The sequence below is a fragment of the Podarcis raffonei genome, chromosome 3 (assembly GCF_027172205.1).
Source record: "Podarcis raffonei isolate rPodRaf1 chromosome 3, rPodRaf1.pri, whole genome shotgun sequence".
NCBI classification, from domain to species: domain Eukaryota; kingdom Metazoa; phylum Chordata; class Lepidosauria; order Squamata; family Lacertidae; genus Podarcis; species Podarcis raffonei.
Genome location: NC_070604.1, coordinates 96,998,495 through 97,022,824, shown reverse-complemented (window position 1 = coordinate 97,022,824; position 24,330 = coordinate 96,998,495). Strand labels below are relative to the sequence as shown.

The following is a 24,330-nucleotide window of genomic DNA, read 5'->3' as shown; positions in this document are numbered from 1 at the left end:
ATGGAAGCTGAAATTAATGTGATGAAATTGGGTAGGCTGGAGGAAAGTTATGCCAAAAATCCTTCTTGAAACATTTTGTCTGTCAGACATAGATAGAAGTTAAAAACACAAGATCTCTGCTAGAAGAAATTTGGCAAAACCAGACTAGATTATTCTGAATCAAGACACCAATTTATAATTTTAATTAGGAAAATACAATGGCATTAGATAAAAATAAAACTCAATAACTTTATTATCATTATCATTCCACCTTTTATTCATAGGTCTCAGCGCGGTTCACGACATAAAACATATATATTATTATGAGAAACTAGAATTTAAACAACTATTCACCAATCCAGAGCAATTCTGATGTTTTGCACTGTAACTCCCATAAGACACTGCCAGTGTCTAAAGCATCAGGAGGGAACCAAGTTGTCAAAGACTGGTTTAAGTTCTGTTTTGTTTCTCAGCTGGTAGCTTTCTCCCTTAAACTTATTTTATTTCAGAGGGAGTCATCGTACCCTGTGTATTTAACTATTTATTAATTTATCTGCTTACATCAAGCCCCAAACCTCTCTAGAAGGAATTAATTCATTTTTTTCCAGCGAAGTTTGCAATGAAATATATTCCAAGAGTGGCTCCTCTGTACACTCCTCAAATTAGTTGCTTAACTAAATTTGTTTTACATTATAAAATCACAGAACTGTAGAATTGGAAAGGACCTGAGGATAATCTAGTCCAACCCTCTGAAATGCAGGAATATAGGGATCAAACCTGCAACCTTGGTGTTATCAGCATCATGCTCTAACCAGGTGAGCTATCCATGTTGTTATGTTGCATATTTAACCCACAAAGTATGCATGTATAGTATACATAGATTATATGTCAGTTTCTTCAAGAAAATGGTTCTATTTTTTATAGTGATTTTTAAATTACTCAAACCATAAAGCATGATTTGCCAATATTAAATGACACTGGCAGGAAAATGCTTGTAACTAAATAAGTAAGCACTGCTGCTGATGTGCAATATAATCATTCTTATGTGGAGCACAGCCTAAAATTAGATTTAACATTAGAAACAGGACCCAAAAGATACAAAAAGAAGTTTTTTAAAAATCCAAACACACACTTTCAAGAGCATAGCTTGCCATTAACACCCAGACATTCCTTTTGCTGCACTTCCCTGTACCAACACAGGACATGTGTCCTGCTGGAAACGTGCTGATGGCTTGCGGAGACCTTGCAATTCAAGTAATTAATCCTATTCCAATCTAGGTTAAGCATGTGGAGAGCCTGCAGCGTTCAGAGAGAAAGTAGAAGCTCTTTAAAGTATTTAACTGGACACAGCTTAGTCCAGAAAAACTAGACTGGTCCATTTCGCTGACCTAGTCATGCAGGTAAAGACCTGTCTGTTCTCAAACCAGTGTAATCAAATATTTGTCCCTTCCTCTCTCCTCCCCTCGGCCTTCTGTAATACACAGCATCAACACCATGTGGTATTAAGACTAACCTCTTGTCCTCCACCCACTTCTGTTAGAGAGCAGGATAATTAGCTGTGACCTGGTTAGTTTTACAAGTAACTAGACAGAGCTGCAGTTAACTTAAGGTAAGGGTGGTACATTTGTTTCAGCTTTCCACGCTGAACAGAGAAGTTTGATTCATTCTGTGGCACATAATGCTAATATTAAGACAACAGTTTTTCTCCTCTAAGCACTCAAAATGATCCTTCATTATCTCAGCAAACCTTACAATAACCCGTTGAAGTAGACCAGTGCTTATTTCCATAGTCATAATGCCAATATTGGGGGAGAGAAAGCTCAGACTGAAAGATGGGGACTTATCTAAGATTACCTTTGAATTAATGGTTTTTGCGATTTGAACCAGGAAGATTTGAACTCACAGTCACACTCTCCCCCCCGACGCCCCGTCACACTCTTAACCATCAGACAAACAGTGGTCTGATTTCACCCCCAGAGGCTCACACCATCGTCTCTCGACATACAGGCATGCCAACAAAAGTAGCATCCAAACCACCTTTATAACACTGTTGTCGAGCCAGCCCCTGCCTAGCTTCTGCCCACAGTTCTCCTGCGGCACCTCCTCTGGCAGTATACGTTTCTAGAATAGTGGTGCTCACATCCTCTGCTGCCATGCTAATGCACTGTCCTTGGTTGGCTTGTAATGCTGACACAACAGATAACGAAACTGCATTGGCAGAGTGGTTGCATTTAGTCGTTTGCTAAACACAGATTTTCTGGCAAAGGGGCTGAAAGGATTGGGCCTTTAATGTTCTGTTTGGAAAGAACTCCCCTCCTTGAGTTGAATTCACTTAAGATAGGATTGAGCGTAATTCACCCTCCTTAAGTTTCCTTCACTTACACAGAATTGACCCTCTTTGATCTATTTAGTGTACAATGTAAGTTGTTTGGGAAATGAAGCCCCTGAAAGATTATTCCAGCAATTTAAATTGGTGTTTTATAGCACTCTCCTAATTAGAAGTCATTTAAGAGGGCTGAAAATTGCACTAAATTATGTGGGAAACAGCATGATTTTAAGGAAATAATACGTCTGTAAATGCCTGGGATGCCCTGCTACGTCTTGTGTGGCACTCCAGATGCTCTCCCATTTGCAAAATTCCACCACTGCTTGAGTCTTAGGTCAATTTTGAGGTCAGCCACCGCAGCAGCGGCCTATTAGATTTCTTACAAATGAAGAAAAAGAAGAGCATAGTAACATGAAAATAAGGAAATAGGATGCACTTTATATTCTCTTTCTTTTGCTAATAAGGTTGCTTCTTGTGTTAAGAATGAGCTTGCCGTGCAGCTCTGCTAACCTAGCAAAGTACAAGTAGTCCTGTAAACACTGGGATCTCATCCCTGACAGAGCAAGCTCAAACTGAACTGGTGTACTCAGAAATAGGTCTGATTTAAATGAGTGATACCCAATCCTGAGTAAAATCATTAAGGATGGCAGTATTATGGTGAGTGAGTCTCTTACAGATCACACCCTTAAGATGAGGCATGTAATTGGATTTGATTGGATTCTGTATTCAATTGGGCTTTGCATAGAAATGACACACATCTTCTATTATCATTTGCACTGCTTGGTCTCTTGGCTTCACTTGGTAAAAATAAAAATGTGTATAGCTATGTACTTGGATGACTTTGTTAGAGGATTTCCACTTGAATGGATGACTGGACACACACACACACACACACACACACACACACACTGGTTTGTGATCCAGGTATATAAAGGAAATTCCCATGGAGTTTGTCAACGACACCCTTCTCTGATGCTATTGCCATCAGTTGTGAGGTGGGTCATTCCTGTGTCCAGGAAATAGGTCAACTGCCTATTCTGGATGGGGTAACATTCCCTATGAAGAAGCATTCGGGGTGTATGTGTGCTCCTTAATCCATCACTGGGTGGCACAAGGGACTTCTGTTTCCAGGAGTGCTTTTTACCACCTCTGTCACCATTCCTGGACCAAGACAGTGTGACCACAGCAGGCCATGCAAGGATTGCTTACTGTAACAAATTTCATGTGAGGCCACCTTTGTATCTGGTCTGGAAGCATCAACTAGTGTAGAATGCAGCAGCTTGACTGCTCACACGAGAGGGGTTCCTAGCAACATGTTATCCCACTGCTGAAAAACCCATACTGGTTGCTGATTTGCAACAGGGCCAGGTTCAAGTTAATTGTGTTAATTCACAAACCCTAAACAACTTAGGCCCAAAGCAGTTCAAAATCTGAACAATTATCTTAGTGATTCACCTTGAGACATAAGGGTTCAGACAGGCTGTGAGGTGCGCTGGACCTAGTTGTTACGGGCTTTGTAAATTAATACAAATTAATCTGGCTCAATAGTAGATGCAAATGTCCTAACAATGCCATTACATACTGTCAGCTATCTGCTACCATCCGCAATCTGGAGCTTCCAAACCAGGCTCAAGGGCAGTTTCATTTAGAGCGTATTGCAGTAATCTAGCCACAAGGCTACCAGTGCATTAGCTACAGTTGTCATACTATCCCTGTTCAGGGTATGGCTGCAGCTCGTTAAACAGATAAAGCTGGTAGAAGACACTTGGGCCTCTAGTAACAAAAGTGTATCTAGGATAGGCTTACCAGTTGTCCCCGGTTCCCAGGGACAGCCCCCGAATTACTAGGAAATAAGCCTTTTGTGTGACAGGCCTTGCCCTGTGCAACATCTATCTAGCAAATGTCTGGCACGAACCATCCCTCCCTCCCTTCACATTTCTTCGGAAAACTTTTTGTTTAGACAAGCCTCTACAATATGATTTTTTAAAATTATGATAAGTATTTATGGATGTTTTAATTGATAGTTTTATGGAAATCTTTGTTTAATCTTTTTCTTATGGTGTATACCGCCTTGCTACATTTGTATGGAAGTACAGATTATAAATTCATAAATAAAAATTAATCACTTGATGACAGGAACATCAAGCGATAACGTGTATGCCCAAATCTGAAATTTCAGCACCACACACAGTGCTTTCATATCACCACAAACCCGATTGTTCAAAGTTGCTTCATGTAGTAAAGCTGCGGGTGATAAATGTACAGTAGTCAAGTTTAGAGACATTGCATGCCTGAACCACCCTTATGTCATTTAACTTTGATGCCATCAAAACCATTAACCATTAACCATTAAATTAAAATGCTAAATATTTAGGGCTGGATACAGAGAAGAGTGAGCATAGCTCCAACTGCGCAACAGGCCTTCCCTGGATCCAGAGGGTTGGTGGGTCATATGGAGTGGTATGGAGTGGGGTTTCAGAGGCTGGAATAATTTGATGGGGCTATCTTACAAATGTAGAAGTGATTTTCCATTTGCACAACACATACCTGGATCAAAGTTGTAAAATTATTATGAAACATAGGAGTATAAGAAGCTGCCTTATACTGAATCAGACCATTGGACAATCTAGCTTAGTAGTATCTACATTGACTGACATCATTTCTCTAGGATTTCAGGCAGGGAGTCTCTCCCAGCCTTACCTGGAGAGGCCGGGGATTAAACCAGGGACTTTCTGCATGCAAAGCAGATGCTCTGTCACTGAGCCATACCCTTACCCATAGCCAGTGTCTAGCCTTAAAGTTTTATTTAATGTAAGGCAGGGGTCAGCACACTTTTTCAGCAGGCGGCTGGTCCACTGTCCCTCAGACCTTGTGGCGGGCCGGCCTATATTTTGAAAAAAAATATATGAACGAATTCCTATGCCCCACAAATAACCCAGAGATGCATTTTAAATAAAAAACACACATTCTACTCATATAAAAACACTAGGCAGGCCCCACAAATAACCCAGAGATGCATTTTAAATAAAAGGACACATTCTACTCTTGTAAAAACACACTGATTCCCGGAACATCCGAGGGCCGGATTTAGAAGGCAATTGGGCCAGATCTGGCCCCCGGGCCTTAGTTTGCCTACCCATGATGTACGGTCTAGTTTAAAGAAAAAATGGAGCTTAGTATAGTTACTTGTTCCAACTTGGTCCTATATTACTTACAATTACTACATTACATCATATCTACAATTCTTGGGCATATCTATAAAATGTAATTATTTCAAAAAATATACCCAGATGCTTTCACCACTGGCAACCAGAGCTAGATGAATGACGGCTTTGTATGCAAAATGTGCCAACCTAAAATACATCTAGTATCAGCAAACAACTTTTTCCTGTTTAACTGTTTATGTTTTTAAGTTAGTCAATGATATTCTGCTCCCCCCCAAAAAAGAAACCTGTCTCTTCTATGCTTCAAGTACCCAGCTGCCACACAATTTATATCTCTTTCCTTTCCTCTTTGTTTTTCAGCCATTTTCCCTGAATGTCAAAGTCAATTTAGTGCATTTCACTTTGCTGAATAAATCAGAGGCGAAATCCTTGCTAAAAGTGAAAATTTGATTTGCTAAAAGGAGCTTAGGGCAACTATTAATCAATATATCCAGAGTGTCAAAGCTAAGGCCATGATAGGCATGCATTCATTTGGAGATTGGTTGAGGCAGATAAAGGAGGGGGATGTAGTGCAATCACCAGTTTGTGTGTATGAGAGAGAGCATGGACTCACAGATGTGGGTGATTTGGGGAAAAGATAAGAGAAAGTGTTGACTTCAAAGGAGGGGAAAAACACCACCACCACCACAACAACAGTACATATAAGAAACTCTGGAGTCAAACAAGTCTTTTACAAAGAATATGAAAGTCTCATTCTAACTATTGAACATTACTGAAAGATTTGAATATTTTAACTTACAAATCTATCAATAACATTATTTTACACAATCAGATTTCTGATTGGCTGCGAGTCCTGGAAGACCTGCTCCTTGCCTTGAAGTCCATTTTTACCTGGCCTGGGAGAGCAGGGCCCTGACTGACTCCAGCTACAAAAGCTGAGGTTGGGTTGGGGTACTGTTTGGGTATTGATGGGGTTATTATTGCCCTATTTTTAAAAAATGTTCAAAATTGTTTTTAACTGCTTTTAAACTTGTGAGTTTCTAAATTTGGGGGTTTTGTTGTTTCTTTAAATCAAAGGATGTTAAATGTGCCTAGGAAGAGAGGATTGCAGGTTCTGAGCAAGGGGAAGTATGGGGTGGGGCCGGCTGGGTACGGGGCACAGGCAGTTAGTGACTGTGCCATGTACCAACCGCTCCTCCAATTTGGGGAACTGTGGTTGTCCTATCAGCCAGTCCCCAGGTCTGTGGATGCTATTGCTGAATTCCAGGTCAGCTCTGAGTAAGACCTTCATCATACATGATCTGATTATGGATGAGAAGAGCAATCTGGTCTGTATCACTGAGAACTGGGTGGGTGAGCAGGGTGGAGTTGGTCTCACCCAGCTGTGCCCATTTGGGTACATGGTTCAGCATCAGGGCAGACTTTGAAGGTTGAAGAGGGGGGATTGCTGTTGTCTATAGAAATTTTCTCTCTCTCCAGGCTTGCTGTCCAGTTGTGGGGAATCTAGAGTGTGTTTTCCTAGCATTGGGCAATCAGAACAGATTCTGCTGGTTTATTGCTGGCCTCAATACCCAGAAGTCCCCCTCTCTAAGCTGACAGAGATAGTCTCGAAGGTGGTTTTGAGGACTCCCAGACTGATGATTCTGGGGGACTTCAACATCCATACTAATGAGTGTGGGGATCGGGAATGTAATCCCCATGCAAATCATTGCCTATACTTTGTTGCTTCCAGCAGAGCTTTTCCAGGTGGTGAGGAGCCTCTTGTACAGTTTGGCCTGAAGGAGGTGGTGGAACCAAAGTTAGCTTGCTTTGACTTGTTTGTAACACAATTTTGAGGGTAAATGTTTGCATTCACTAGGATATTGACTCCACAATTAGAGCAGATGAAGCTCAAGGGGTGTCCAGAGCACTGTCTAGTCCTGTTGTGTTGGATGGGTTTCAGTTAGGAATGCTTGAGGATGTGGGATAGGTGTTTGGATTGGTTAGGGTGGGTGACCACTTGTGCTGTGGACCCTTGCCCCTCTTGGCTGATAAAAACTAGCAGGGAGAGGATACCTGGTTGAACCAGGGAGTTGATTAATGCCTCCCTGCATGAGGGGGTGGTCCTCGTTTGCTTGAAAAAAAACCACCCTCCCTGGATTCAGAAAATCTAACTAACTACCAGACAGTTGCCAATCTCCGCTTCTTGGACAAGGTTCTTGAGCAGGTGGTTGAGGACAAAATCCAGGTGCTCTTGGAGGAAACAGTTTTTCTAGATCCATTTCAATCAGGGTTTAAGCCCGGTTTTGGCACAGAAACTGCTTTGGTCACCCTATATGATGATTCTGTCTCCTGTTAATTCTCCCTGACCACGGTATCATTCTGGAGTGGCTGTCCTAGTCAGGAGTGGGTGGCACCACTTTGTGGTGGCTCTGGTCCTCCTTGGATGGTCATTTCCAGAGGGTGATGGTGTGGGGAGTCTTCTTTGGCCTCTGGAGCCTTCAACTGGGAGGTTCGATTTTATCCCCTATGGTGTTTAACAGCTATGTGGAGCCATCCAGAATTTTGAAATACATTATCAGCAATATGCTGATGACACACTGCTCTAATTCTCCTCTATATCTGTAGATGTGGCAGTGAATGTGCTGTACAATTGTTTTGCTTCAGTAATGGGTGAGAGCCAACAAACTGAAGCTCAATCCAGATAAGACTGAGGCACTGTTAGTGAGTCATACCCTAGACAGGGTGGATGGAAGGCTACTTGCTCTTGATGGGGTTGCACTCCCTCTGAAGGAGCAGGCATGTAGCTTGGGTGTACTTCAGGATCATTTGCTGTTGCTTGAGGCTCAGGTGGCCTCAGTGGTGCAGAGTGCCTTCCATCAGCTTTGGCTGGTGGCTCAGCTGCACCCTTAGCTGGACAGGGTTAGCCTAACTTCTGTCATCAATGCTCAGGTAACCTCTAGTTTAGATTACTACAACGTGTTATACATAGGAATGCGTCTTAAGAAATTTCAGCGGGTGCAGAATTCAGTGGCCAGGTGTTCACCAAAGGAAGACGGTTTGAATCCTGGCCCGACTGCACTGGCTGCCAATTAGTTTCCAGGCCCAAATCAAAGTGCTGGTTTTGACCTATAAAGCCTTAAACGGCTCAGAACTGCAACAGCTCAAGGACCACCTCTCCCGATATGAACTGATATAGACCCTGCAATCATCATCTGAGGCCTTTCTTTGTGTGCCTCCTCCACAAGAGGTCTGGTTGCCAAACGAGAACAGGCCTTTTCTGTGGTGACTCTCGATTTGTGGAATGCACTCTCCATAGAGGCTCACCTGACACCTTCATTATGTATCTTTAAGCGCCAGGTGAAAACATTTCCCTATAACCAGGCCTTGGTTGATTAACATTCTATGGCCTTTTGAATGTTTGTGGGAGTAGGGGTAATTGGTTTATTTTTATTTTTATAAATACAGCTTATTGGCCCTCATCTAATCCACCACTGTGTTCACATCAGCAAACGGATGAAAACTTCCTCTCAATGTTCTAATGACCACTCCTAACTACAATATTATTTTCTCCCTGATGCTTTTTCCAGGTGACCCTTTATAACTTCTCTTTTGTTGGGGTCACATGCATACAAATATGTTCTTTCAAGAAAGCTTACCTGCTTCCTTGCAGGTACACAAATTAAACTCACTGTACCTAGTATGTTAGATTTTAAGATATGCTATGCGAATTTCTGGAGAGATATCTCTGTTTTCTGTCTTTTGCAGAAAATTCAAAGAATTGCAAAGAATAAAATCATTTTGTGGCACATTAAGGGTTTTTTAAAAACAAAAAACCCTATAATCCACATCTTTAAAATGCCACAATACTTTGTACAACTTATTTTTCAACTTTATGTCTCAAAAGTGGTTGCTGTCTTTCAATTAATTATAAGTCTCTCTCTATATATTTAGTACCTCTTTGGGCAACCTAAATGTACCAGCAGGCAATGCTAGACAAGTAATAATTGCATAATAGGTAAATCTGAAAGCACTTGATGGCAATTGGTTTTATTTTACAACATAAAAAGGTGGTTTTTTTGGAAGAATAATCCAGATTCAATGTTTTTCTACAAATTAAAATTAATTTTAAGTGTAAAACATTGCAAGGACTTTGGTCTAACTTGATGAGTTTTGTGTCTGCAAAACGACAGAGAACATTTTGTCTCTTAAGCTTCCTGTTATGCACATTTAAAGAGCTTAATGTTTCCTGCTTCCACTTAGTAAAAGGAGAGCATTGCGCATTTTTGCAGAATGCCAATGAGACAGTTGCATTACAGAAACAATGCCTAAGTGACTTTGAAAATGTGGTCAGACATCAGCAGAATCTCATCTCATGGGGAAAAAATGGGCTTTATACTTTTAAGATATCCGAAAGCAAAACTTACCATGTTCAAAATGCAACACACAATAAAACTAACATACGCTTTCAGTATTTAAGTTAGGTTCTGTACATCTTACTCACAGATTTATCTACTACTATGGTACCTCGGGTTACGTACGCTTCAGGTTACAGACTCTGCTAACCCAGAAATAGTACCTTGGGTTAAGAACTTTGCTTCAGGATGAGAACAGAAACCGTGCTCCGGTGGCGCAGTGGCAGCAGGAGGCCCCATTAGCTAAAGTGGTGCTTCAGGTTAAGAACAGTTTCAGGTTAAGAATGGACCTCCGGAACAAATTAAGTACTTAACCCGAGGTACCACTGTAATGTAAGCATTGTCTCATTGGAAACAACACAGCCTTCCTAAATACCTGTAGTATTTTACTAACAAAGTTACAGTGCATAGGAATATTTTAATCTGACACAAAGAACAACAATAGATCTGACTGCTAGGCTGATAATCTTCTTATCACACCCTGTGAAACCTAGCTCTAATATTTGACAGTGTGAGCTTCCATTACTCGGCAACCCATTCTATAAAGGCCAACAATGGAGAAAGAATGAAGTGGAGTGTGGAAGAACCTCCATATCTACATAAAAGAGATTAGAGGCGACAGCGTTCCATTTTACAGCTCAATCATATTGTGTTAGCATGCGCTTATCCGAGCGCGGATGAAATTGAAAGAGAAATAAAAAAGAGTCAGGCAGATAGGAACCAGAAAAGCGAGGCATGAGCAATTTCCAAGGATATAAAAGGATGCTAATGGTGGGGCCCTGTCATTCTTAAAAAGGGCTATTAGGGCACCATCATCTGTTCTTGTGCCTTTACGCTCCTGTAACTAAAGTCAAGAATTTCCTAATACCATTGTGATCATTTTCTTCTACAGATAAGATGTGGTCATGTTTCACAACAACACTTTTCATTTGTTTGATTTATTAATGCAAGTAGACTAATTCTATTTACTGATAAAGCCTTTCAATCCATATATAAATGTGTGTGTGTGTGTTTCCTTTCTGGAAAAGGTATGTTTCTGCTCAGTTCTGTATCTTTTTGTTCACTAGAAAAAAACTAGAGCAGCACAGTAGTATCAATGGAATTTAAGTGGGCACCAAAAAAATGATAAATCATTCAAGAGATTGATTCAAAATTTTAAGAATTACTCCAAAATTAAGAAATGAGAGCAAATGGTGACAGAATACAGAATAAAGAATAAAGCAGTGTTTCTTCTAAATTTTTTTTAAAAATCAAATTTTCTTGATTAGCTGTAAAATTAAATTTATCTGCATGAGAAAATTGATCAATTTTTAGATAAAACAACAAATTGAATATGCTTCTAATATGCTTTGGACATTTACTGGTTCCAAATTATGCTCAGAAAAATCTCCTTAGGTTTCAATCCTATACCATTTATCTGGGAGTCAGCTCCACTGAATTCAATGGGACTCACTTTTGAATAGCCATGTATAGACATGTGTTAAAAATTCTATACCTTTAGAAACTAAGTTTTAAGGAACTATAGGAGAACCATGATTGCAAAGTCAAACATGATGACTTCCAATAACATAAATTGCTGTAGCAGTACTGCCCCCTTCTACTTTTCAGTACCAACACATAGAAAGGGAAAATGGAAAGCTGTCATTAAAGCATTAAAGGAGGTGAAGATGCACACATTTTGGCAAAGTTATCCTTTTCCTGAATAATAAGATGGTCGGAACTAATTTTATTTTATTTGTAATAACCTGTAGAATTATTCTGAAGTGATCACTTCTACATTTGCTTAAATAACTCCATAATGGACATTAAGATAAATAAATAATAACTATACTATGTTTTTTAAAAATATTATCTATATTTATTTTATTAATTTAGAAAATATGTATCCTGCCTCTTGGTTACAAGATGTCCCACAATGGCAATGTATGCAATGCAATGTATGCAATAAAAATATGCTGGTACCCAAAGTTTCAATAAAATACATAAATAAAGTTAAAATGTAGATAATCAAATTCTATATAATTAAAAATTGAAGTACCCACGTTGAGAGCACCGGTTTTTGCATCTTGCCCTTATGCGTTCAGTATTTTGGTGACTTACTTCCAACCAATGAGTGAAAATTTTAACAAACTTTGCATTCCAAAAGGGCTGCCAGAAGGTTCTGTACTCAATTCAATCTCTTATCTCCTTCTAGCCAAGTGAACACCAGTATGTATATTTAGCTAATAGGTTTAATATATCACCATAAGCCGGGCTTTGAATTTGCCTCTGACCGTGGGCCTGCTGTTGAAGTATTCCTCAATAGCTCACAATTGGTTCAGATTCCTGGTCTGTAATTTAGAATGCCAGTCTTTAAGCATCCAACAGCTTTCGCTGCTAACTGCAGGCACTGAACCATTGTTTTCTCTCCCTCTAGATTGCCTGGTTTCTTCCATACCCACAAGCAAACCTATGTCATGTATTCACAACACAAATCAAACTGATAAAATATATTTGGCAATCACCATGATGCGTTATTGACCGACTTCTAGGGCAAATGCTCCCATATGGGTAAGACTGATGTAGGCATTGTCCAGAGATGAAACTCAAACTCACCTATTTAACTAGCTTTGACTTAATCTGGGGTGCTTTATTAGCAACCAGTGTAAGACAAAGTAGCTAGTATAATACAGAGTGATGTTTAAATTAGTTTACAATTTGCTTGGGCTCATCTAGACCTGCTCTGAACAAAGCCATTCAGAAATGTCAGCTGTGTTCCTAACCACTGTAACAAATTGTTGCCTGAACGCTGCACACCTAATGACTTCAAATTAGCTTCACTGCGATATTGCCTGACAGTTCGTTACGACTGTTAGTAACATAGCTGGCGTATCATGACCAATAAATTGGTTTCAGTGTGGGCTGGGAAAGGGACTTCCATCAATTTGATTAAAGAAATTACTGTAGCATTCAAAGCATAAAGACAAACTAGTTTAAGGAGACAGAAATAAGTTAACTGTACCAGAAAAACATTGCTCATGATTCAAAAGCTCGTTTATAAGCCATTTGTGATGCAAACTCTGAACAACTAAATTTCTTCTGTGAAGAAAATGCGGAGCGCTTCAGAACGTGTGTTACCATCCTCCTTTCTAAGCAAATTATGATTTAGATGTGTATTGATAGTTGTTTATTATTTGGTTTTGAGAAGTAATTAGAATCATTCAGGATTGCGCCTTGCATTGTTCAAATTCACTGGAAGAGACAGTGCCTGATCCAAAGTGTTAAGCTAGCATTAAGGAGAGCAGTAAAAAAAAAAGTCTCAGAAGCTATTTTATGTTCTTTGTCAAATCCCCTTGAAATCTTCACAACTCATGTGGCTACTCTGAAACAGTTAGGCCTATCCACACACTGGGGGAGGGAGCATCTGTGCACATATTCTTAGCAAGTGAGTAACAATGCCAAATAAACAGGCACTGTGTGTATTTCTCGTCTGAATGCCCAATCCAACAGCCTGTGGAAAATAGCCCTGAGTTCCTCAAACCAAGGAGTTGATCACGGTGTCACAAATCATCTCCTAGGTTGCTACAGGGATTGCAGGAGGAGGAGGAGAACCATTTGTGCCACCTTGAGCTCCTTGGCCAAAAAGGTGGGATATGAACACAATAAATAAATAAATTGCTGCTTCGCTCCTGGTAGCAAGATGTATTGGGCCAACCCTGAAGACAAGGAAGGTTGTTAAAGGAGGAAGTGCTAAATATTTATTTGAAAAAAATCAAAGCATTGGTTGCAGATCATACTGGTCATGTAATCTAGAACTGTTATGTCTGCAGACATTAAAGTACACCTGTACTCATGGTTCATGGCTGCCTACAGTGTCAGCTGCTTTAGGACACAGGTGTGCCAACACAAATTCAAACCAAGTGAAATGGGGTAGGTGTGGGAAGGTGTGTGTGTGGCGGAAGGAACAATTTCACTGAACCCAAAGAAAGCTTAAGTTGTTTGATATGTACAGACTCCTTCCAAAATGTTATTTCCAGTTACTGTTGCCTGAGGCAAGACGTATAAGCAAAAGACAAAATTCTCTTGTTTATTTTCTGTGGAATGTGGGCAGCATGTGGAAATATTAAACCAACACAGTTTTCACACAAGTTCTTTATGACCATTAAGACTCCTTTGGATGTGCATGTCACAAAGGACTTTAACCTACATGCTTTGCTAAGGTAGAACCAGAAGAAATAAAACCCTGCCTGCAGGGGTGCAATACACAGGGACCAAGGTGGGCCCAGCATATAATCTAGTTTAACGGAGAGGCAGCATAACTAGTCATTATTACCTTGTGGTCTCCGCATTTAATGCCCTACATGTATTATTTTCTTATTTCATCTTTTATGTAATGGTTTTTAACAGACAGAAATCTCATAAGATATACTTGTTTATAGATTCTGTACCTGGAATATGTTTAGCCCATCCAATGATGACCACCAGTTCTCTGTCTGCCAGGTCACAAAGAGTGGTGAGGGCCTTGATGTCACTGTCTGGCACAGTGGGGTCGGGCATGGCATAGATCTTCTCTGGTTCAGCCACCAGCAAATGAGAGACAATCTTGTTATCTGTGAATATAGATCAGAACATATGTTAATACTAATCACTGTATTTTCCATGACTCCACTTAAGAATCTAGTCCAACTCCCTGCAACACAGGAATCTTTCACCCAACATGGAGCTTGAACCCACGACCCTGAGATTATGAGTCTCATGCTCTACCAACTGAGCTATCCACAAATACTAAGTTTTGGCCTGTATAACATTTGCTATGTCACTGCTAGTCTGGGGATATAGCCCCTATCTACAAGAATTGGTGGGAATGTTATTTACTTCAATGGGATCAGGTGTGAACATATAAATCTATATATACCACTCATGAGACCCAGTGTGAAGTTGTGAAGTATAGGATGGGAGAAACCAAGGTTCAAATTGTCACTTAGTGGAGTTCAAGTGTTTTCAGAAACTGCATTCAATGGCTATAAAACCTGAGGAAATTCATTCTAAGATTTTTCTTTAAATGTTCTATTGTATAATTTATCCAGGAGTTCTTATCTATTTCTGTCTCTAGTATTTTATAAACAGGTATATCACAAATTTAAAAAATGTCAGTTCCTCATAAACCAAACACAAGACACCACTTCAAGTATGTTTGTTTATTATTATTACAATGTAAAAGCGTCCTGTTCACAAGTGAATGGAGGAACTCTTAGACTGAAAGTTGATGTGGGACAGAGGGTGGAACAGAGATTGTTTCAACAGTTTGACCATTCTAGTTAATGTAGATTATGTATTCAAATCACAGAGGAGGGAAATTCAAAAGCTGATCTGGTATTACAGTACGTAGCAACAGGCCTAGAGTCATATGCTCATTGTTTCATAAGAACTACTAAAGCTACACCAACAAACGAACAAAATTCCCCCAACATTCTACTATTCTCAGACTAATTAATGGGTATTATTTATCTCATCTAAAGGTGACAGATAGCAGTTTTAGTATTTCTTGATAAACAGCTTTCAGTGATGATGTTAAACTGTTGGCTGCAGTGCACACACAGACACAGACACAGACACAGACACAGACACACAGACACACACACACACACACACACACACACACACTCCTCCATTAATTCACTGTTTTATTACCCAGGGTTGCTTCCTATAACAAAATTACCAAAACAAACAAGTAAATATTTTCACAACTTTTCTTAAATATTTCTTTTCTTAAAGTCCAAGGTTTGTCTAGTATTAGTAATAAAATGTATGCAGAGGAGATGTGAGTTGCTTGGATTTTGAAATCTAGTAACTATTTTAACAAATTTGTTGAAGTGCCAAAGACTCACCAAGTTAATTATTTAAAAAAAGCATGGATGAGAGCAGCATATTTAGGGATGGGGTGGTAGAAAATGAAATATTCTCTATTTTTCCCTTAAACATTTCCCTTTGTGCAGTGATTCAGGATGCTGTACAGTTTAATTTAAGGTTCACAGAGTTTTCATACCCATTGTTCTGACAACATGACAAGACCTGTAGGCAGACCACTGGGTTGTGGTGAAAAGAAAGGAAATAATAATAAAAAAGTGTGTGTTGTGAACATTTCCTAATCTCTATTATTTCGCTATGGGGGGAAAGCATTGTCAGTATTGAAAGTACAAATCCAGGGGCATTCTGAATGTGCTCAGGAAGCCGCATCAGTTAGAATAGCCACAAGCACGGTTCCTAGGTAAATCTTATTTAACGTTTCCCTAATTAGAATCAATAAAACCCAATTTTCATTCCACTGCCTTTGTTGTGCTCAGACTATCTGTCAGAACCCAGAAAATCTCCCTGGCTACTTCTTTAGTCAAAGTGATTTCACTGTTTCACTCTTGACACTTGCTGGGACGGATGCAAAAGAACCGAAAAGAAGTTATGCTATATGTGTTTCTTACAGGATGAACTAAGAAAAATGATTAGGGAGCCATTAAATAAATATCTAAATAAAGGACTGCATGTGAGGACCGGAAGCTAGTTTATCTTGAGCAACAGAATCCTCTAAAATGTGTTTCATTAAATTCTTGCATGTTGTGTAATATCTCAATGATTTTGGCTAGGCACAGGGAAGACAATTCACTGAAAAGTTATACTACATAGTTCCCTTTGAAATGAATGGGAGCTGTGAAAGAGCAGAGTAGTATTCTTGTACAGTGCCTGTTCATTTTAATGGGGCATTCCCAAGACGACTTACTGGTGGATTGCACCCTTCCAATTCCTCACATTTTCAGCCGGGACACATTAACCTATGTCTGTGATAAAAAGGCTTAATTGTGAGTGCATGTGCCGAGCTGTCAGCAATTCAACTCAATGGCACAATATAAAACAAATGAAAAGCTGGCAATCTGTGCATCCAGAAAATCTAAACCTCTAATGAAATTAAGCATTAGAGTTTATTGAATTTTATTGTATTATCAGAAAGTTTTTATTATAATGCGCAAAATCTGCTTAATGCAACCCTAGATTGTATTTACAGAGTGGTGGAACAGCTTATCCAGACTGTGTGGAAGATGCCAGATTGGACAATTGAAGGTATAATCAGCATAATGTTTTTTGGAAAGGCAAAAGGAAACGATGCCATATGTTCACTTAAGCTTTAATTTTATGTAAAACTGGTTTCTTTTCCCTTTGACATAGCTAAAATGCCCTTTTGCTTACAGTTCAAACTCTGTTTATTTGCTTTCCAGGTCTCCATATGCTCATGCGTAATGCACACAGTAGTGTCCCCTACTGGGGAATGGGAGGTGAAAAACAACATACTGCTTTTTTCTTATACACAAGCAGGTAAGTGCCATCAGGGTAATCCTTGGAGCCTTTTATTACTCTTGTCCAAAGTGAAGGCTCTTGTAGCCTGGAGGCTTCTGCCACTGCTTAGACACCAAAACAGCTATTTTGAAAGTGACATACAAAAGAATTCACAAGTGCTGTTGGCTGCTAATTCTTGTTTTTGTGGACTACCCAACTTGTTTCTTCGAGAATTAGCAGCTTCTGCATGATTTGTACAAATGGCTTTATAAGCCTTTAGCTTATCAAACTGTATCTTGTTCTTTCTTCTAATATCAGCTGCATATGAGAACATTAACACCCTCCCTATGCATGTTGTAGGTGTAGCACTTTCCTGCTTTAATCTAATACTAGCTAGTAGTGTGTCAGCCTTCTATTGCTATAAATTAATGAGGCTCCTAATGTATTTTCATTGGGAGGTTGAGCAGTCAAACTCATTTAGTTAGTGAAAACTGCAAAAATCACTTTCTTGTAAAATCTGAGACTAGAAGCTTCAATGAACTAATGATCACAGCATGAGCTGTTTTATGTACCACTGAAAATAAAGATCACCTGTAAATGTAAAATTTGCACTGCATAAATTGTGCATTAGCAAGCTCTCACCCTTAAAAGAGTCTTTTCTTGACTCTTCAGAGAAAGGATACGGATGATATGAATAGTTTACAAAATCATCATTGATAAGGAACATAATGCATATGATTCGTTTTGGATGCTTCTTGCTTTACTGCGATGCAACCTCATGTATACGTACCAAGGAAAAAACCACCAACTGATTTACTTACATGGCTTTTTGGCTGGCTGAACTAGCTGAGGATTCAGGTATGGGCTATTTTCTGCATCTATTCTGCGCTTGTACTTCTGACGACCTCCACGTACTCTGTCTAGGCGCACTCCTGAAGGTGAGACAAAAAAAGAAAGGTGTGTTTAAAACATTTGGAAGAAAATATCTTATGGAATGATGAAACTTTCCAATAAAACAGTAAAAGTTCAAGATTGTTTGAAATTGAAAGAAGTGAAAGAAATGGGCACAGTATAAAATTCAACAACTTCAGCTTTACACCAATTCAAAAGTGTTAGGAAATATTCCTGCTATTTCTGGTATTGAGGCATAAGTGCTTACATTTATACAGGTAAAACAGCACTACCCATATCAAATCAGTATGCTGGGGAAGCCCCAGTACAAAAATACAAGTACAAAAATCTGGAAATGGGGTGCTAAGAAAGAGAGGACTCGATGCAGAATGTGTGCACTCAGTGATCATAAAATGCTGGCTAGAATGGTGTGTCACAGAAAGCCAGGTGGAAGCAGGAATGGAACGATGTGTCCCGCAGGAGTGCATGGCTAATTTTTTAGAACACTAAGCAACAAACACTTCACACTGCAACATTTTGTTGCAAGCCCCACTTATATTCATAGGACCATTCTTACCATGAAATCAGCAACAAAATCAGTGCAATACAGCAAAACAAAACAATCACAATAAAACCAGCAATGAAGCAGCAGTTAAAATTAACAGGCAGAACTTTAAAGCCTGTAAGCATTTTTAAAAATATTTATCTGACACCAAAAAGATAGCAGAGTGGGTGCCAGGCAAGCCTCCCTAGTTAGGAAGCCCAATAACCAGGGTGCCATCACTGAAAATGTTCTCTTCCTCTCTTCAGGTCAGATGTTGGACACCTAAAGGACAGCCTTCACCAATGATCTCAGCACATGGGCTAGGGGTAGGGGATATCTTGGTGTATGGAGTATTAAGGGAGGAGCAGTACCTCTTTTGGAAGACATGTTGTGCTCCCTTTTGGGAATTTTCCATTCCACCTTTAGTTACAGACATGGAACTGTTACATGTCACATGTCTGTTTACATTCCAGAACTTCCACAGTGTTCTTTTGCTTTTGCTTTTCTCTCTCTCAGAAGAGATGGAAAAGAGAGACATGTTTCTTTGTCCTGATTTATGTTTAATAAATCCGTAGTTTGTTAGTATGTCTCCACAAGCCTCAAGCCTCTTTCATTGCGCAGTTTGCTCTGCTAAGTAAAGTGTGCCCATGTCAGCAGACTTGGGTCACTGATTTATGTCACACCAGAGGTCGAGGGATCTTCACAGCGTGACGGCTGAAAGGAGACTATCTGGGTAGTTCATTCACCCTGGTCCCCACAATGCAGTCAGCCCTCACCTGTGGCACCTAGAAGCTATCAGCATATGACAGTGGCCACATCCCAGGAAACAGCTTTGACTGGCTGACTAAACAAGGTGAGAGTACCCAATGGCTCTTAAACCCTTGGTGATTTAGGGATTTGCCTATCCCTTGCATGCAAAGACAGACTCCAGCAGACTGAGCAGATGAGACTAATAGTGAGTCCAATGGCCAGGAAGGCTTTTTCTGCAGGTGCTGTTGAGGAAATGAGGGGCAGATGGTGCTCATTAACCAGTGAAGATAGCTCATCTAGGAGAAAGAAAAGTCTGATCTTAAACCTCTTCTGCCTTGTGGCTATACTAATTTCTGAAAAAGGACCAACAGTCAGGAAAACTGCACTGCTGAAAACCTTGTCTTGAGAGAGCTTTACAGACTGCAGCAAGCAGATGAAGCAATGGGCAGAACACTAGCAAGAGCTGTACTCCCTGGAAAACATGGTCTCCAGCACAGCAACTGATAGCATCCAGACTCTGCCTGTGTTGGAAGAGCTGGGTATTCCTCCCTCCCTTGATGAGCTGAAAAATGCCATCATCTTTCAGGCATGTGGTTAAGCCCCAGGACAGGATGGAATCCCAACAGTGCTGAAAGCTTGCCTCAATTCCTCCCTCATGACACACCTCTACGGCCTTCTCTTGCAGTGTTGGGAAAAGGGATCCATGCCACAAGATATGCACAACCTCAGCATTTGGAGCCTCTATAAGGACATAGGTGACTGTGATTATTCTAACAACTACCATGGAATCACCATGCTTAATACTGCAGTCACTTGCTGACAGGGTCTATCCTGGGTCGCAATGTGGTTTTAGAGCTCAGAGGTCAACAGTCAACATGATTTTCTCACTGCGCCAACTGCAGGAGAAATGCCAAGAGCAGAGACACTCCTTGTAGATTGCCTTCATAGACCTGGTGAAGGCCTTTGACCTCATCAGCCGAAAAGGACTCTTCACACTGTTCCACAAGATGGGATGCCCATCACAACATGATCATGTCCTCCCATGAGGACATGCACACCACTGCCCAGGAAGATGGGTCTCCTCAGACGCCTTCCATACAAAAAGCAGCGTGAAGCAGCAATGTGTTCTTGCTCAAACTCTCGTTGGCCTATTTTAATCCCTGTTGCTCTCGCATGCCTTCAGTTCAACTGAAGACGGTATGTACATCCATGCAAGGAGTGATGTGGATCTGTTCACCCTGGCATGTCTCCATGCCAATACAAAATTGTGGTGGGTTCTTATCCATGAGATTTTGTTTGCAGATAACACAGCCTTGACAGCACACTCTGAGGAAGCTCTACAGAGACTCATCAGATGTTTTGCCCAATCCTCCATGGAGTTCGGCCTCACCATCAGCCTGATGAAGACCAATATCCATAGCTGTCAACGTTTCCCCTTTTTTAAGGGAAATTCCCTTATTCCGAATAGGATCCCTCGCAAGAAAAGGGAAAAGTTGACAGCTATGCCAATATCCTGGGTCAGGATGTCAATAGCATTCCATGCATCAGCACTGATGACCACTCACTTGAGGTGGTAGACAATTTTGTCTATCCAGGCTCTATCATAACTAGCAAATTTTCCATTGACACTGAGAGAGAGAATCATATTGACAAGGCTGCTGTGGCAATAGCTTGTCTCACCTTTCCAAAAGGGTAGGGTAGAATGTGATGATAACGCCCAATACCAATATGAGGGTCTACCAGACTTGTGTGCTGAGCACACTGCTTTATGGAAGTGAGTCATGGGCAACTTACACCCACCAAAAGTGATGCCTCAATGCCTTCCATATGCGCTGTGTCAGGAAGATTTTTGACGTCACATGGCTGGACAGCATTTCAAATCAAGATGTGCTCTCCCAAACTCACATTCCCAGCATGTTGTCACTTCTGTCTCAGTGATGTCTACTCTGGTTTCATCATGTCCACAGAATGGAAGATGGCAGGATCCCCAAGGATGTGCTCTATGGAAGCTGGCTGCAGGCACTAGGCCTGTTGGCAGACTAACTCTGCATCTACAAACATGACATGAAGGCTTGCAACATTAACCCCACCATATGGAAATCCTTTTCAGAAGATTGCAGTGCCTGGAGACAGACAGGTTGTGTATCCACAGCAGTGACCAGAGGAAGAATGTCTGCTGAAAGGAACACAGAGGGAATAAACTCCATGGTGCACCTGTAGCAGCAATACTGGACACCTTTATCTATCCCACCTGCAATAAAGCATGTCTCTCCTGTATTGGTCTCTACAGCCATAGCAAGCACTGTAGCTCTCCAACAGTTTGACTTTATCCCTGAAGGCATACTCTCCTGAGACAGATGGATGCCAACAACAAAACCTAGGCATCAAGCAGTGTATGGCTTTGAATATAAAATAATGTAGGGCTTTATAGATAAGCACCAGCTCTTTGGATTGGACTTGAAAATGGGCTGCAGACCAATGCAGCTCTATTAAGCACTGTTGCGGTGTCCAGTCCCAAACAGTAGCCTAGTGGTTCTATTCTGAACTAACTTCAGTTTCTGGAGCCTTCTTCCAAAGTAGCCCCACAGATGATGTATTAAATTAGTCAATCCTTGATGTTAAGGGAGCATGAATTGCCTCGCTGTTCACAGAAGGCACAGCTGGTGCACCAGCTTTAGCTGATGAAAGACATTCCATCCCACAGAGGCCACTTGGGCCTCCAGTGACAAAGATGCAAACTAGACTGTAAACCTGATCCATTACTCAAAGAAATGGGTACAAGACAGTTTTATTGATAAGGCAGTTTGCATATTTCCCAAGGCGTTTCAAACATAAATATTCTTCCTCTCTAGGTAACACCAGAAGCATATCCAAAAGGGTGTGTCAATGTTGCTCAATAGTGACGAACTTGATACAGTGGTACCTCGGGTTACATACGCTTCAGGTTACACACGCTTCAGGTTACAGACTCCGCTAACCCAGAAATAGTGCTTCAGGTTAAGAACTTTGCTTCAGGATGAGAACAGAAATCGTGCTCCGGCGGCGCAGTGGCAGCAGGAGGCTCCATTAGCTAAAGTGGTGCTTCAGGTTAAGAACAGTTTCAGGTTAAGTAAGGATCTCCGGAATGAATTAAGTACTTAACCCGAGGTACCACTGTACTAACGAAGCTGTGCTGATGTGAACTGCGGTGTGTGTGTGTGTAAAGCTGTGAAATGTATCAGAGGACACGCAACTTCATTGTACAGTACTCTAAATGGGTAATGTAAACACACTAAGACCCACATGTTGTATATATTTACAAGAATGCCAAGCAGGTTGAATAAACATTCATTTATCTAAATGAGGCAACTTTTTTCAATCTTATTTGGATAACAAACTATGCAGCATTATTTCGTAATCTGCATGGCTCAGGTGGATTATTGTATTGGGTCCACACAAATTAGATCCTAATTCCACAGAAGGAAAAACAGTTGCTTATATAAAAATCAAGTTACACTGTGGTTTTATTACCTACCGTACTTACAACACTGCAATTCACACTAGAAAAAAACTGTGTGAAGAAAAACAAAAACATGGACTTTTATATTTACAGGAGCCTGTTGGCCATGCTAAATAGGTCTGAAATTATTCAGTTGTACATTGGTAGTCACAATACAGAAAAAAAGTAATCTAGAGATGCAAAATGCAAGTCCATTAGCCAGGCTTTTTTTAAAAAAACAGAATCCTAAGTCATCAAAAAAGATAAAAGCTATGGCTCACATTAAAGCTTTCCTGCTCTACTGCTGAATTAACAATTAGCAAGGGAAGTCAGTTTTTGTCTCCTGATAGCTATCTGCAATCTGAAGCATATTACTGAGTATAGCATAGGAAACCTTAAAAGGCACCAACTCTCTTGTCTTCAGCTTACACTTGTATATAAGGAATGCAATTGATAGTTCAGAGAAGAAAGAACATAAGAACAAAAAAAGCCTGCTGGATCAGGCCAATGACCCATTTAGTCCAGCATCCTGTTTTCCCAGTGGCCAACCAGATGTGTAATATATTTATAACAGAAAAATAATAATGGCTAGGATCCAAAGAACTCTAAAACTAGCATCAAGTTTTTCTCCACCCACCTCACATCCATGGCAAATTACTATTGAAAGTGAGAGGAGTTTTTAAAGTAGTTTGTGATGCAGCATGGGGATCAGCTATTCAGTGAAAAGTAAGATAAAAGCCAGCACAAGAGCCTTGAGTAAGTTTAAGCAGCTCTCTGGATCCAGGCCAAGGGGTCTGAAATATGGTGGAAAAAACAGAACGTCTGCATCAAAAGGTTATGGCTACTGATGGCTGGAGAAAATGTAACTAACGTTTGTACATCAGGGTCTACACATACTCCATATACTAATTAGTTAAGGATAGATTTGAAATGCATCTAATAAGCACACTTGGACCAGCTTAGCATAGATTATTTACTTATTTGCTTTATTTAAAACTGCACTTTATCTTAACAGATTCCAGGGTGGTGTACAAGTGATTTGAATAAAAATATTAATACCAGATACAAATGCAGTACCATGAACCATAAACAAACAGTGAATTTTCTTGCAAACACACCCAACATTTCCCAAAGAGATAGCTGTTCTGCACATGTTTCAAAAAGTTGGGAGCATGTGAAGCTTGGTGCTCTAATCTGTACCATTTACAAATACAAATTAGATCACACATAACAGGTGACACATTTTAATTGAATGTCTTCTGTCTGCAATTCAGACAAAAGGTGAATGGAAATAAATGAGTCTGGCAAGACAGCCCTTGAGCCTTACAATACCCAATATCTCATTATTATTTTTTTCAATGGCTATCTATAAAACTGATGCTGACAAGCTTTGAACCTTTTATTTCTGCTCAAGACTAGGTGAATGTTTTAATACAAAAGAGAAAGGACATCTAACAATGTTGCATTAAACATGGGACAGTGCCATTATCACCTCTTCAGTG

The 24,330-nt window shown here is 40.2% G+C and overlaps 1 protein-coding gene across 13 annotated transcripts in view; it reads right to left on the bottom strand.

Annotated features, from left to right (window-relative positions):
• Window positions 1-24,330, bottom strand: part of ESRRG (estrogen related receptor gamma) — a 484,515-nt gene that overhangs the window by 50,168 nt on the left and 410,017 nt on the right. For all 13 annotated transcript variants that reach the window (XM_053383169.1, XM_053383167.1, XM_053383178.1 and 10 more), the window contains 2 exons: window positions 17,987-18,097; window positions 14,291-14,452 (listed from right to left, as the gene is read on the bottom strand). In XM_053383169.1, coding sequence (XP_053239144.1) covers window positions 14,291-14,452; window positions 17,987-18,097 — 273 coding nt within the window. The remainder of the gene's footprint in view (window positions 1-14,290; window positions 14,453-17,986; window positions 18,098-24,330) is intronic.